At 51.4% G+C, this 15,194-nt stretch overlaps 2 protein-coding genes across 7 annotated transcripts in view; both read right to left on the reverse strand.

Moving 5' to 3' along the window:
• EPHX1 (epoxide hydrolase 1) overlaps positions 1-2,154 on the reverse strand; it is a gene marked incomplete at its 5' end in the record, with an annotated part of 34,513 nt that extends 32,359 nt beyond the window's left edge. Inside the window, 1 exon segment of the mRNA NM_001133316.1 lies at positions 2,091-2,154.
• LOC100437687 (epoxide hydrolase 1) overlaps positions 1,072-15,194 on the reverse strand; it is a 33,064-nt gene continuing 18,941 nt past the window's right edge. For 2 of the 6 annotated variants that reach the window (XM_063716428.1, XM_063716426.1), the window contains exons 7-9: positions 13,075-13,183; positions 10,939-11,064; positions 2,250-2,420 (exon numbers count right to left, since the gene is read on the reverse strand). In XM_063716428.1, the coding sequence (XP_063572498.1) occupies positions 2,411-2,420; positions 10,939-11,064; positions 13,075-13,183 (245 nt within the window). In that variant the 3' untranslated portion in view covers positions 2,250-2,410. Of the gene's footprint in view, positions 2,421-8,317; positions 10,425-10,938; positions 11,065-13,074; positions 13,184-15,194 lie in introns of those variants that run through there. The other 4 variants (XM_024248643.3, XM_002809399.6, XM_024248634.3 and 1 more) reach the window with 3 other exon arrangements.

A 15,194-nucleotide genomic window follows, 5' to 3' on the forward strand; every position in this document is an offset into this window, starting at 1 on the left:
GAATCTCGGTAGCCCCTGCTTTCACATGTCTGGGCCTGGGCCAAGATACCAGAACGGGAATCAAGGTGTCAGGTGAGCAATCACCAAGCCTGGGTATCAGGTCGACAGGAGGGGCACTGTGCATTGGTGAACCTGGGCTCCCTGAAAATACCAATTATGCTTAAGACATCAGGCAGGAACCAGGACACCCCAGGAGGAGCCTGAACAGAGTCACTCCACCTTCTGCAGTGGTCAAGATGCCCTTTCTGCAAAGGTCTCTCTGCCCACAGAGCCCTCATTCAGGGCTTCCTGAAGATGTTCCCAGCCGCGTAAGTCCATGCCAGCTAGTGTGCTTCAGGCACAGCTGAGAGGCAGGAGGCATCACGCAGAGAGCATGTGGCTTGTCACAGATGGTGCTGAGGTTCACCCTGGCTGCCTTGCTGAGCAGTTATTTTCTGTGGAAGGTCCTTCCTTTGCTGGAATTGGGAAGAAGGCCGCAGAAAGCTCAGGAGTCCCCTCACTTACAGACTGAGCTAGTTCAGTTTATCCAGTAGATCACTCACCAGCTTGACCCACACTCTGCAAACACAAAAATCAGGCCATCCAAGCCGGGCACACTCCTGCCCCCAGCTTTTGCACCTCCACCCCAGGCAGCAGCTTGGTTGCTCCCTAACTCTTCGGGTCTATGCCAGTGCCACCCTTCAGTGAGGCCTTCCCTTTCCACCTGGCACTCCTCTCCCCTCTTTAAAGTTTTATTTATCTCCATAGCACACATCATCTTCTAACATACTTTATAGTTTACAAATGTATTTTATTATCCCTCTGCCCCTAGAACTGCAAATCCCACAAGGGCATGCTCCCCGCTGTGCCCCAGTTCCACAGTGAGCAGGTCCTAAGTAGTGCCCACGCTTCCTCAGGGCCTCCTAGGTGTGGAAATTTGGGAAAGAAAAACTGCTTGCAGAACACTCCCAGAGTTTTTGCTGCTAAGTCAGACCAAGTGGGGCCAGTGAAAGGCCCCCTAACATCCCCCAAACCCAGATCCCTGAAGGAGGCAACTGTTACACCAGAAAACAATGTTACTTTCTGGAGAAGTGTGGCTTCCTGAAAATGTTTATTTTAAATTATGCTGGATGCAGAGGAGGCTGCACAGTGGTACCGAAACAGGCACCAACCCCAAGGTCCTCAACAATTTTCCACCAACAGCTCATCAATCCCAGCAAAGGGCTGTCCTGGAAGCTGGTCTGCCAAGTGCATGGGTCCTCCTCACCTCCCACCTCCAGCCACAAGCTGAGCCCTCACAGAGCTTCCAGGACAACGAGTGTTGCCTGTGGGGGCGGAGCCAGGCTTTGCGGAACCTGAAGTTTAAACAATGGGAGGTGGAGAATGCAGGGGGCATTCAACTTTAAGAAAAAAAAATCGAAATTAGGATTACAACATTGCTAGGCACCCCTCCTCCAAGGTCTCGGGAGCCGCCAAGGCAAGGAAGGAGCCATGAGCTCAGAGAAAACCGACACCTGCCAGGGAGGGAGGCAGGCGGCGACTCAGTCTCCGCGGCGCTTTTGCTCAAGTTGACCACATTCCCTGGCTTCGTCTACAAGGTGAACTCCCTGGCAAGTTTCCTGTTCTGCAAGCGGAGACCAGAGCGAGGGGGTGCGGGGCGGCGGCTGCGGCGGCAGATGGAGATGAAAGCGCGTTTCAACTAAAAGGTGTGATCAGTGTTCCGACTTCGGTGACAAATGAGTGCATTTCACCGCGCAGCGAGCCTCGGCCCTGGAAGCAGAGCTCGCCCAGGCCAGGGGACGCGGTGCGCTCCCGAGGTCGCGAGCCTCCCTGCCTGCGGCGTCCGCCCGCGGTCTGGGACACGGAATTCCCTGCGAGAAGTCCGCGGCCACCTGCAGGCTCCTTCCCCCAGTAGGCGGCACGCGCAGTCTCTTGGCGGGGCAGGAACTGGGGGCGGACCAACTACAAGTCCCTCTGCACCCCTGCGGGCCAACCGCAACCCCGAACCCTTGGCACCCCGGCCCGCCGCCCACCCCGGCGGCCCAGCCCGCGCGGAGCCCGAAACGCGTCTGCGTTCGGGGAGTGCGGGCCCGGCCGGCGCGGGAGCTTACGGTCTCGGCTCGCAGGCTCCGGCGGCGGCAGGCGCGCGATCTCTCCGGCTCCCTGGCTCTCCTCGGCTAGTTTTCAGCCGCCCCTGCGCAGTCTCCGCCCAAGCCCGGCCTCCGAGCGGGGCGTTCCCCGTCCTGGAGGACCCGGGTTCCGTCCCTCCCCTCCGGTTACCTGCGCGATCCGGGAAAGTCTCTAGGCCTGCCCAAGGCTCCACCTCTGCCGGGGATAAAACGGGCTACTTAAAGGGCGGTCCGCGGCCCCGCAGCCAGAAATGGAGAGAAGCGTTTAGCAGCTCGTACAGCAGTTTGATCCTTTAACTTCGTCAGCTGAATCTAAAAACAAAAATCCAAACTTGCATGATGTGTGTCCTTTTTTTTTTTTTTTTTTTTTTTTTGGAGACAGAGTCTCACTGTATCACCCAGGCTGGAGTGCAGTGGTGCGATCTCGGCTCACTGCAGCCTCCAGAATAGCCGGAACTACAGGCTGCGCCACCACACCTGGCTAATTTTTTGTTTTGTAGATACGGGGGTCTCACTTTGTTGCCTAGGCTGATCTTTAACTCCTGGCCTCAAGCGATGCACCTACCTCCGCCTCCCAAAGTGTTGAGATTATGGGCGTCAGCCACTGCACCTGGCGGTGTATGTCTTTTTAATTTCATCTTTCTAGCAATTCATTCTTAGTATATTTAACAAACATATTGGTCCGTGACATGCTGGGAAATCTAAAAACAAATTAGTGTCTTTAAACAGAGAATGTGAGAAGCAATGGTCTGAAGCACTCTTGGGGGTCTTCATGGTGAGGACCAGTATAGGATGCTGAGTTCAATGACAGGGGAGCAACCTCTTAGTGAATCACCTCCCGCTTTGGAGGGAGCTCAGGGCCCAGGCAGGTGGTTGCTGGGGCTCTTTTAGCTTCCCGGAGAGCGTTGATCCCCAGCCCCTCATCGTTAGAAAGCCTGCCCCATCGCCTCTGCCATCACCCCTCCTTAGTTCCTCCCTTCACCTGCTCAGAGGTGCAGTTCTTTCAACCACCAGCATCCTCACGATCTCGGTTGACAGACTACAGCTAGGAGGCCACATGCAGGGCCTGTGGCTGGAGTTTTAAGCTTCTGAGTGTCACCTTGCACACTTCAGGCTAAGGTTCACCACCACCCACCTTCCCTTGGCCTCCAACCTTTCTGCTCACCCTGGCCCAAGAATTCTGGCCAGCAGACGCACTCACCTCACTCCCACCTCCAAACTTGCTCTTGCAGTACTGCCAGACAGGGTGCCCTCCTCCATCCACATAGAGAGTCCTCTTGTTCTTTAATTCTACACCCTCCTATAAAAGCTTTCTCTTGCACCTGCAGTCTCTGACATCTCTGTATTCCTTTCAGAACCTGTAGTCTGGGAGAGTTCTTTCCCCTCCCCTCCAAATAGTTCACACAGAAGCTCTGCCTCTGGCCACTTCACCAGGGGACCCGAATTCGTTACTCTTAAAACTGCAGTGATGGTGAAACAGGTAGGAGTCAGGACTTAATGCCAGAGGTGGGGCTTGGACACCAGATTGAAGACCAAATTGAGGACTAGCTAAAACAGGGACTGGGTGGAAGCTGAGCATAAGATATGCCCACCAGTGTGTCATGTCCGTTTACCAGGGCACGCCCCCGGAGTTATCACCCCCTTCCATGGCAATGACCCAAGGCCCCAAAAGTTACTACCCTTTTCCTAGAAATGTCTGCATGAACTGCCCCTTAATCTGCAGGTAACGAAAAGTGGGTATCAACATGACTGCAGAATTGCCCAGAGCTGCTGCTCTCAGCACACTGCCTGTAGGGCAGCCCTGCACTGCAGGAGCAGGCCCCCTCTGCTGCTGCTGGACACAGCCACCTCCATAAAAGTTGCTGTCTCACACCACGGGCTCTCTCTTGAATTCTTTCCTGGACAAAGCTAAAAACCCTGCTGGGCTGAGACCCAATCTGGGGTCTCACCTGCCCTGCGTCAAAACTCTTCTAAAATTAGATATTGGTGATGGTTACATCACTACAACTCTGTAAATATACCAAAACCCGTGAAATTTTACACTCTTAAAGAGTGAGTTTTATGGGTATGTGAATTATGTCTCAATAAAGTTGTTATTTATTCGTTTGTTTTTGAGATACAGTCTCACTCTGTCGCCCAGGTTGGAGTGCAATGGCGCAATCTCGGCTCACTGCAACCTCCGCCTCCCGGGTTCAAGTGATCCTCCTGCCTCAGCCTCCCAAGCCGCTGAAATTACAGGCACTTGCCACCACACCCGGCTAATTTTTGTATTTTTAGTAGAGATGGGGTTTCACCATGTTGGCCAGGCTGGTCTCAAACTCCTGACCTCAAGTGATTTGCCTGCCCTGGCCTCCCAAAGTACTGGGATTACAGGCGTGAACCACCATGTGTGGCCAAAGCTGTTGTTTTTTCAAAACTGCATTAAAATGGCAACCTCTTGTATCCTAATACTCTCCTACTTGGTTAATCATCCATCCAGCGTTGGGCTATGAAATCTAAAATAGTGCAAGATATTTCTAAGTACAGTCTACATATGGGCAGTGTAGAAACAAATGCATCAGAGTCCAACTCAGCAGGGCAAAATTTAGACAGATTTTTACTGCTTTTGGCTAAAAGCCATTGAAAGGTTTCTGGGGCAAAAGAATGGGTATAGTGTGATCTTTAGAATAAATTATATTGTGTAAAAAATCAGAGCAAGGCTGTTGTTCTGCATAAACATCTGGAGAGTTTCCAGGTACATCAGGTAGAATGAAATAATGTGTGGGAGGCAATCTTGGATAAAAATTGTAGATCAATTCCTGATTCAACAAAAAGGAAACAACATTGCTTCTGCCAAAAATGCACAATATGGATAGAATCATGAGAAAATATTGCACAAACCCCACATTAACATTCTACAGGCTGGGCGTGGTGGCTCACACCTGTGATCCCAGCACTGAGCTCTGTGTGGGCAAGGAGAGCAGGGTCAGAGGTCAGCTGGGAGGGCTGAGGTCAGAAGGCCTGAGGCACAGCTCAGTGGGCACCTGGGAGGGAGATTTATGATCTAGCTCTCACTATGTTTTAAAAGCTCAATATTTGTGAGAAGATGAATAAACATATTTGAATCATAAATAATTAAATCAGCTAGGTCTCCTAATAGGCCAAACAATGAACTAGGTACTTCACATGTATTATCTCACGTGATGTCTGCATTTCATCCTCAGGTAGGTTCCAGCATTAACCCCATTCCACCTGAGGCAACTGACACCCAGAGGTGTTCAGTGACGTGCCAGAGGACCTGCAGCCAGTGGAAGGCAGAGCTAGATGGAGGCCAGACCAACCGGTTCTAAGACCTCTTCTTAACCACTGTGCTACACAGCCCCTGTCTGCTCCAGAGAGTTAACTTGTCCATGAGGAAAGAATTCATCAAAGCAGGAGGAAAGCTCATCTCCCCTAGTAACAGCTAAAGCTAGGATTTTTCAAAGATTTCATCACGGAGAAGGGTAAAGTGAAAGTAGATGATTACAATCGTGTATATGCAGTCAATGGCAATATAAAAATCCATTGAAAATTGTCAAAGATATTTTGCAATAAAATGAATAATGCAATTTCTTCCTTTTTTTGTTTTTTGAGATGAGTGTTCACTCTTCTTGGCCAGGCTGGAGTGCAATGTCTCGATCTCGGCTCACTGCAACCTCCACCTCCCAGGTTCAAGCAATTGTCATGCCTCAGCCTCCCTAGTAGCTGGGACTACAGGCATGCGCCACCGTGCCCAGCTAATTTTTGAATTTTTAGTAGAGACTGACTGGGTTTCACCATGTAGGCCAGGGTGGTCTCAAACTCCTGACCTCAAGTGATCCACCTGCCTCGGCCTCCCAAAGTGCTGGGATTACAGATAGGAACCACCACCCTGGGTCTCTCTTTTTTTTGAGACAAGGCCTGGCTACATTGACTAAGCTGGCCTCCAACCTCAGCCTGCCAAGGAGCTGGGACTACAGGTGTGTGTCACTGTGCCCAGCTGCAAATAATTTTTTTCTAACATGTGGCTTGTCTTTTCATTCTCTTAACAGTGTCTTTAGAATAGCAGAAGATTTTAATTTTTAAAAAGTCCAGTTTATCATTTTTTTCTTTTACAGTTTTTGGTGTTGTTTCTAAATCTTTGCCTAACCAAGGTCACAAAGATTTCTTCCTATCTTTTCTTCTTATAAGTTTTATGGTTTTACATTTAGAACTATGATCTTTTTAATTTTTGTATATAGTACAAGGTAGCGCTCAAAGTTCACTTTTTAAAAACATCTGGATATCTAGTTTTTCCAGCACTATTTGTTGAATAGACTTTCTTATCTCCATTAACTTGCCTTCACACCTTTTGATTTTTCTTTTTTTTTTTTTTTTTTGAGATGGATTTCGCTCTTTCGCCCAGGCTGGAGTGCAGTGGGATGATCTGAACTCACTGCAACCTCCGCCCTCCAGGTTCAAGCGATTTTCCTGCCTCAGCCTCCCGAGTAGCTGGGATTCCAGGCGCATGCCACCACACCTGGCTAATTTTTTTGTATTTTTAGTAGAGATGGGGTTTCACCATGTTGGCCAGGTTGGTCCCGAACTCTTGACCTCAGGTGATCCACCTGCCTCTGCCTCCCAAAGTGCTAGAATTATAGACGTGAGCCACTATGCCTGGCCACCTTTGATATCTTTATTATTTTTTTGAGATGGAGTCTTGCTTTGTCACCCACACTGGAGCACAGTGGCACGGTCTTGGCTCACTGCAACCTCCATCTCCTGGGTTCATGCAAATCTCCTGCCTCAGCCTCCTGAGTAGCTGGGATTATAGGCATGCAGCACCACGCCTGGCCAATCCATCACTGGTCCCCTGGACCCACTTTATGCACTCTTGTCTTTTCTCATTCCTTTGACCCCGCTGGACTTTGTAGCCCCCACAGGCTGCTGTTGGGCCTCATCACCCCAACATTTCTGGTGCCCAATGTGGGGCTATGAAGACCCCAGTGAAGGAACGCTAGAGCGTGTGGAAGCAGAGGACACATCATCAAAGGAAACCTGAGGACGACTGAAAGGAGCTCGGTGGGTAAGCTGGGTGCTCGGAAGATCCAGGGTAACAATGGCACAAAATGAAAGTAAACATTCTGCTTATTTAAAGTTTCCTTTTTTTTGAGATGGAGTCTCGCTCTGTTGCCCAGGCTGGAGCGCAGTGGTGCGATCTTGGCTCACTGCAAGCTCCGCCTCCCGGGTTACGCCATTCTCCTGCCTCAGCCTCCTGAGTAGCTGGGACTACAGGCACCCGCCACCACACATGGCTAATTTTTTTGTATTTTTAGTAGAGACGGGGTTTCACTGTGTTAGCCAGATGGTCTTGATCTCCTGACCTCGTGATCCGCCTGCCTCAGCCTCCCAAAGTGCTGGGACTACAGGCATGAGCCACCGTGCCTGGCCTATTTAAACTTTCTAAGGCATTTATTTTTAGTAGAGACAGGGTTTCACCACACTGGTCAGGCTGGTCTTGAACTCCTGACCTCAAGTGATCCACCCACCTCAGCCTCCCAAAGTGCTGGGATTACAAGTGTGAGCCACCACACCTGGCCCTTTTGATATATTTAATAAATCCGTTATCCATATATATGTGGGTCTGTTTTTGGGTTCTGTTCTTTTCCATTGATCTGCTTGATTTCCTTGATGCTGTCTTGAATAACCGTAGCTATGTAATAAGACCTGAAGGAAGGTAGTGTTAGTCCTTCAACTTTTTGCAAAAGTATTCTTTTGCAAAGTTGTTTTAGCTATTTATGGACCTTTACTTTCCCATATGAATTTAGAATCAGCATGTCAATTTCTACCAAAAAAAAAAAAAAAAAAAAAAAGCCTGCTAGGCCAGGCGTGGTGGCTCACACCTGTAATCCCAGCACTTTGGGAGGCCAAGGCAGGTGGATCACTGGAGGCCAGGAGTTGGAGACCAGCCTGGCCAAGATGACAAAATCCTCTCTACTAAAAATACAAAGATTAGCTGGGTGTGGTAGTGTGCCTGTAGTCCCAGCTAATCGGGAGGCTGAGACACGGGAATTCCTTGAACCCGGGAAGTGGAGGCGGCAGTGAGCCAAGATCACGCAAGTGCACTGCAGCCTGAGTGATAGAGTGAGACTCCATCTCAAAAAAAAAAAAAAAAAGTATAATTTATTGATCTTTACTATATTCCAGGCACTGTGCCAAAAGCTTAAAATGGATCACGATTTTTTTTTTTTTTTTTTTTTGAGACAGTGTCTCGCTCAGTCACCCAGGCTGGAGTGCAGTGGCGTGATCTTGGCTCACTGCAATCTCTGCCTCCCTGGTTCAAGCGATTTTCATGCCTCAGCCTCCCAATAGTTGGGATCAACTGTGGGGAAAAGAGACATCAGATTGTTACTGTGTCTGTGTAGAAAGAAGTAGACATAGGAGACTCCATTTTATTCTGTACTAAGAGAAATTCTTCACCTTGAGATGCTGTTAATCTGTAACCTTACCTCCAACCCCATGCTCTCTGAAACATGTGCTGTGTCAACTCAGGGTTAAATGGATTAAGGGCTGTGCAGGATGTGCTTTGTTAAACAGATGCTTGAAGGCAGCATGCTCATTAAGAGTCATCACCACTCCCTAATCTCAAGTACCCAGGGACACAAACACTGTGGAAGGCTGCAGGGACCTCTGCCTAGGAAAGCCAGGTATTGTCCAAGGTTTCTCGCCATGTGATAGTCTGAAATATAGCCTCCTGGGAAGGGAAAGACCTGACAAGGGTCTGTGCTGAGGAGGATTAGTATAAGAGGAAGGAATGCCTCTTTGCAGTTGAGACAAGAGGAAGGCATCTGTCTCCTGCCTGTCCCTGGGCAATGGAATGTCTCAGTATAAAACCCGATTGTATGTTCCATCTACTGAGATAGGAGAAAACCGCCTTAGGGCTGGAGGTGGGACATGCGGGCAACAATACTGCTCTGTAAGGCATTGAGATGTTTATGTGTATGCATATCTAAAGTACAGCACTTAATTCTTTACCTTGCCTATGATGCGGAGACCTTTGTTCACGTGTTTATCTGCTGACCTTCTCTCCACTATTATCCCCCCATGACCCTGCCACATCCACCTCTCCGAGAAACACCCAAGAATGATCAATGAATACTAAGGGAACTCAGAGGCCGGTGGGATCCTGCATATGCTGAACGCTGGTCCCCTGGGCCCCCTTATTTCTTTCTCTATACTTTGTCTCTGTGTCTTTTTCTTTTCCAAGTCTCTCGTTCCACCTAACGAGAAACACCCACAGGTGTGGAGGGGCAACCCACCCCTTCACCAAAGGACAGCATGGTTGGCACACAGGAAGGGGTGCCTGGGTTGGGTGCACGGCCATCCCATTGCCCTTGAACCCTGGCTCTGGCAGGAAGGAGGGGCTGTCCCTCTTCTCCCTCCTGGGGTTTCTGGGGAATGGGATGCAACTTAAGACTTCTGCCTGAGAAGCCTCCTCCTTGCTGCCTCCAGGGGGCACCAAGGCACAAGCCTGTGCAGTTGGGGTGGGATGGGGGTGCGAAAGAGCAGGTCCAGGCTCCTTCCAGCACAACTGGGCCGGGGCCTTGGCACCTCTGCAGGCCCTGCCTGTGCCTGTCTGCTGGCCTGGTGGGCCTGGGCTTTCTGGGCCTTCTCACTCAGGGACCCTCTTGACGCTGACTTGCCCCCGCAGTGGCAGCCAGTGCTGCCTCTGCTCCAAGCTGCCCCTGCGCTGGGAGGGGTGGGGGCGGTGCCATTGGTCTGGTGCAGCATAGCCCTGGCCAGTGGCCTCATCCCCAGCGGGCCTCCCGTGCCTCTGCCAGCAAGGAGGGGCCGGCCAGCTCTGCTTGGACAGGGGGCCCCACGTGGGGTCAGCGCACGCTCATGTCACTAGCTTCCAGCCGCTGTTAGAAGTAAAGTCATTTCTCATCAAGGCCATTTTGCTTACCACATGGAGTTGGGGGTTGGGGAGTGAGCTTGGAGGGGTGAGGGGGTGAGCGTGGGCTCCAACCATGGGCAGGGGACAGAGGCAAATTCATTCCTCAGAAAAGGGGTATCTTCCCCAAGAAAAGCCTGGAGGGCACTTGTTGTGGGAGGTGACGGGGCGGGGGTTCGGTGGGTCACTGCCGCTCCAGCACCGACAGGAACTTGCGGATGTCGTGGGCGAGCAGCTCTGGCTCCTTAAAGGCCGCAAAGTGGCCCCCACGAACCATGTACGAATAGGAGATGAGCTTTGGGTACTTGAACCTCACCCACTTTTCAGGCGCGTGCAATAGCTCAGAAGGGAAGGCAAAGAAGCCAGTGGGCACGTAGACCTTCATCCTGGAAGCGGAAGAGCCAACGGAGGGGTGAGGCTGTGGCCCTGTGCCCCTCTGTCCTGCACAGCAGGGGGTTCAAGCGCCTGAGGGTGAGATCAGCTGGCCCACCCACAAGGAGCCATAAAGAAAAGGACAAATCCAGGGTCTCAACCGCCCTCCCCTCACTAAGGGCCCTCTCTTTTTTCTGGGAGAGCCACCCAGGCAGGGGCATGGGACAGCCTCTAAATCCCCACCTTTGAGGGTCTCCATGTGAGACTTGGAAATCCCAGAACCATCAGTGCCACTCCAGACCAGCATCCTAGACTGGGGAGGGCCGCCTGGGAGCCAGGCACGTGGTCCCTCCATGAGGGCTTTCTCCAAACACCTCAACCTTTAGTGTTCCCAACCAAGGGCCGCTAGGGCACCTGCACGCAAGGTTATACTTCTCCCACCACCAAGTGCCCTTCCTGGAGCTCAAGACTGGCCGTCCCCCTGCCTCCAGCCTCAGAGGCCCTTGTTCTCAGCTCAGCCAGGCTCACCGCTCATGCTTCTGGGTCCTCCAGCCCTGGCCCAGGTTCTCCTTGTAGAAGCGCTGGGAGGAGACGATGGTTCCTGTTGTCCAGTAGAGCATGACGTTGGTCAGCAGGTCGTCCAGGGAGAACTTCCTGGGAACGCAGAACACAAAGCCCCGCTCTCAGTGCCAGATGCAGTTGTGTGACAAAGGGCAGCCGGAAAGTGCTACAAATGCCAGGCCCTGCCCATGCGGCTTCCCTCCTCAGACCTCATGCAAGGTGTGTGGTATCCTCGTGTCACAGGCAGGCTGCGCCCAGGGCACCAGACTGCAGTGCATGGATTTAGTCGAAGTGTCTCTTATCACCCCAAGGTCCTCCCACCACCGACCTTACCTCTACACACCCATCCCCTCTCTCCTGCCACTGACCTCTCCTCCCTCCCCTCAACCCCTGCACCGTGAAACTGCTCAGGGCACCAGCTACTGTGGGGACCACATACCAGGCAGCATGTTCTAAGCTCCTTACCTTCTTTTAATTCATGTTTGCCTCTCAACAGCCTATGGGACATAGGTACTATTATCTCCATTTTACTTATTAAGTGGAGAATCCAAACCTAGGCAGCTTGCGTCCAGGATGCACACTCCACAGCCCCCATCCCACCTTCCACTCTCCCCAGAGCAGGCGCTCCCAACCCTACCTTCCTCATTCAAACCTTGAATCTCTAGCAACAGCAGCAGGGACAGAGATAAAGGGAACAGCCTTTTCAATGTGACTTTGGTGGCAAAATGAAAACTGGTCAATGAAAACTAGTTCCAGCACACACGTCACCTCTGTGAACTGGATTTCTGCAAGTTGGCCAAGTGCTTCCATCTCCCTTTCGGCTCTGCCTGCAGGGCAGACCACGACCACGACCACCATTTCCACCCTAGTGTGTTCCTGTTCTTTCTGGAACACAGATCTGATCCTGTCTGCCTCCTGCTGAGGGCTTTGGTGCTCCCTGTAACCCGGGGCCAGAGCTGCAGGAGTGGCCTAGTGGGATAGTCTGCTGGGGCCTCACATCCCGCCCCAGGTATCCGTGTGCAAGGAGCAGGCCAGACCCCTTGCCAAGGTGGTCCTGCAGGAGCTCCATCGATCCCTGTCCTGCTGAATGTAGGGCAGCAGAAACACATCCAGACGAAGGCCCTGCTGAGGCTCTTGGAGGAGGCGAGGACCGGCCTGCAGGAATGAGTTTGGCCCCAGTGTGCCTGCTTCAGCCTCTGGACAAGCCACCCTTTCCAAGCACCCTTTCCTTGCATTTTTATTGCTTTTCTCTTTGCCTAAATTTCTCTCCTCCATCCAGCAAACTCCTACTCATCCTCCAAGGCCCAAATCAGATACATTCTCCTGGTCATTTCCCCTCTCTGCCGCTTAGACAAAGAGAATCCTCCTTCCACTGGACTCTCACAGTCCTTTGCACATTCATTCAACATCTATGTACTGGGCTCTCCCACTGTTCACCTGGCACTGTTCTAGGTGATGGGGCTAGAGCATGGCCAAGACAGAGTCCCTACCCCCAAGGCAGGATTCAGTCTCATTTTACCGTCTTTCCCATCCCCAGAACTATCTGGTCCTCTCTGTGTGTCACTGAAGGAATAAAGGGATGGGTCCTGGAAAGGGTGGGTCACAGCTGACCTTGGTGAAGCCTGAGTCAGGCCACAGAGCTGGGAGTCAGGCATGTAGAGGATACAGCCTCTAAGGCTCTGAGAGATGTAACAGCCTCCTGTCTTTCTGCGATCACCCTCCTGGAACACGCGGTCATGTGACCCTGATGCCAGGCTCTCCAGCGAATCAGGAGGAAAGGCCCAGATGCTCTTGACAATAACGTGGTGCCTGCTACCCTGTGGGTTCCCTAATCCCCAGAGGGGCCTGTTCAGCAAAAGGAGCACAAGCAGGTGAGCCTGCATCCTAGTCCTGACCATGCACTGTGAGGCTGGGAGCAACTCACCAGGCCGCCTCACCCAAAAAGTGCAGCTACGTTGGTCACGGGGTGAGGATTTGTAAGAAAGCCAACAATAGAATTTGCTGAGTGCCCCATGCAGAGCAACCAGACAAGGGGATGAAGAGGGTGAGGAGGTTGGCTGCTGGGACCAGGGTCATGACTGCAGGGGCAAACCAGGGCCTCACCTTTCCAGGCCTCCATCCTCCAGGTATCGGAATTCCCTACTGGTCCAGGTGGAAAACTTCTCTAGAATATAGGCAGCCAGACCCACCGGAGAGTCATTCAGAGCAGAGCCTGGCGGGGAGCGGGGAGCAAAGGAGAGACTCAGGCCTGGGGACCAGAGAGCTGGAGCTTCAGGTGTGATGTGTGGCACTGGCCGCAGAGGGCGGGGCTGTGGGCAGGAAGCCACATTCGAGCACAGGCCTGCCCTAACTCCTGGGTGCTCACATGCCTCGCTTCCTTAACTCTCTGGCCTTGGCATCCTCATCTGATAAACGGGACGATACCTTCCCATTCTCTCCTGGGGCCTCGCACACTGCCCGCTCAGCTTCCTTCAAACTGAAGGGCCTATGCCTCTGCATTTGGTGGGGTCCCAATGAGAAGTGCTGTTTTTAAAAAGGCGGGGTTTTTCAGTCTATGTGCTCTGATTCATGAAAAATGAGAAGCCACCTGAAAAAGTCTAAAATAGGGGATCAGTTATAAATAAATAGATATACTCATAAGCCAAAATACTGTACAGTCATGAAAAATGGCTGGAACAGGCTGGGGGCATTGGCTCATGCCTGTAATCCCAGCACTTTGGGAGGCCGAGGCGGGTGGATCACCTGAGGTAAGGAGTTCGAGACCATCCTGGCTAACATGGTGAAACCCCATCTCTATTAAAAATACAAAAAAATCAGCCGGGCATGGTGGCGCATGCCTGTAATCCCAGCTACGTGGGAGGCTGAGGCAGGAGAATTGCTTGAACCCGGGAAGTGGAGGTTGCAGTGAGCCGAGATCGTGCCACTGCACTCTAGCCTGGGCAGCAGACTGAGACTTGGTCTCTGAAAAAAAAAAAAAAAGCTGGGACAACAGCACAGATGAATCTCACAACCATAATATTGAGCAAAAGAACCCAGACTCAAGGGTACATACTCTGTGATTCTATTCATAGAAGGACTTAAACAGGTACAACCAAAACCATCTCAGTCAGAGGTCAGAGCGTGGTACCTGGGAGAGAACCCCGAGGGGCATCTGGAGTGTTGGGGCCGTGTTGGTGATATGGACGTACTTCACTTGTGAAAATTCTCACCAAAATGTTCACAAGTTCTTTTGAAGGAGAGGGGATGTGGGGAGGGAGAAGTTATACGAGATTGTCTTTAATGTTTTGTACTTTTTGCATTGTTAAGCTTTTTGACAATGAACATGTATTTTATAATCAGAGAAAAATGCTGATTTTATGAAATGCCATTATTATGAGTATGAGCTGCCTCCTGTGTGTGGGCGTGGGATTCCCATGAAAACTTTGAAGAACTTGGAAACGGGCAAGACAATTCCTGGGTGTCTTCTGGACAAGATCTAGGGAGTTACCTAGCAGACCTTCCGGACTGACATGATGCTACAGGGGTCCCATCTTTCCTTGTCATTGAGCTATTTTACAGTTCTGTGAATTGTAGAGAACTGAGGGTAATGCGAATGACTCTCGTTCATAGGGGCAAATGAATTTTGTCCCATGGAGATTTAACTGATATTACTCTGTGGATGTTGACAAGTTTAGTGTCTGTTAGCAAATTAATTTCAGTGTTCTTATTTGTCTTTGAATTGTTTCTTTTCAAAATTTTACTGGCTCCTTTATAAATTTACCTTTTTGAAAAAGTATTGTCCTTTAACAGGACCCTGGTGGCCGACATGGTTGCTGGGCCCTCCCTCACTGCCTGGGAACCTCTTCCCCAAGGCTCCAGGGCACCCTCTTCCCTCTCCCCTGCAGCCCCAGAGCTGCCCACTCCCAGGATTCCTCCTACCTCACCCCCTCCATCCCTCTGCTTCTCAGTGGAGGATATAGACTCAGGGGTGGGAGATCAGGGGTAAAAGCCACTATGAATACTGAGTCGGCCAAACAGAGTTGCTAAACTGGCCTGGGAATCTGCTGAGGGTCCATCCTCTTGATTCTATGGGAAAATGCAGTTTAAAGATCTAAAGAGCTGGGAGGTCCTTACAAGAGGCTTCCTCCTGTGGGCAGTGTTGGGGTGGGGTGGTGAGGTTACCCCACGGGTGTCTCCCCGCCCCAGTGGAGCCGGCAGTGGGCAAGGACCCTGAGCACACTCAC

The sequence above is a fragment of the Pongo abelii genome, chromosome 1 (assembly GCF_028885655.2).
Source record: "Pongo abelii isolate AG06213 chromosome 1, NHGRI_mPonAbe1-v2.0_pri, whole genome shotgun sequence".
Taxonomy (NCBI): Eukaryota; Metazoa; Chordata; class Mammalia; order Primates; family Hominidae; genus Pongo; species Pongo abelii.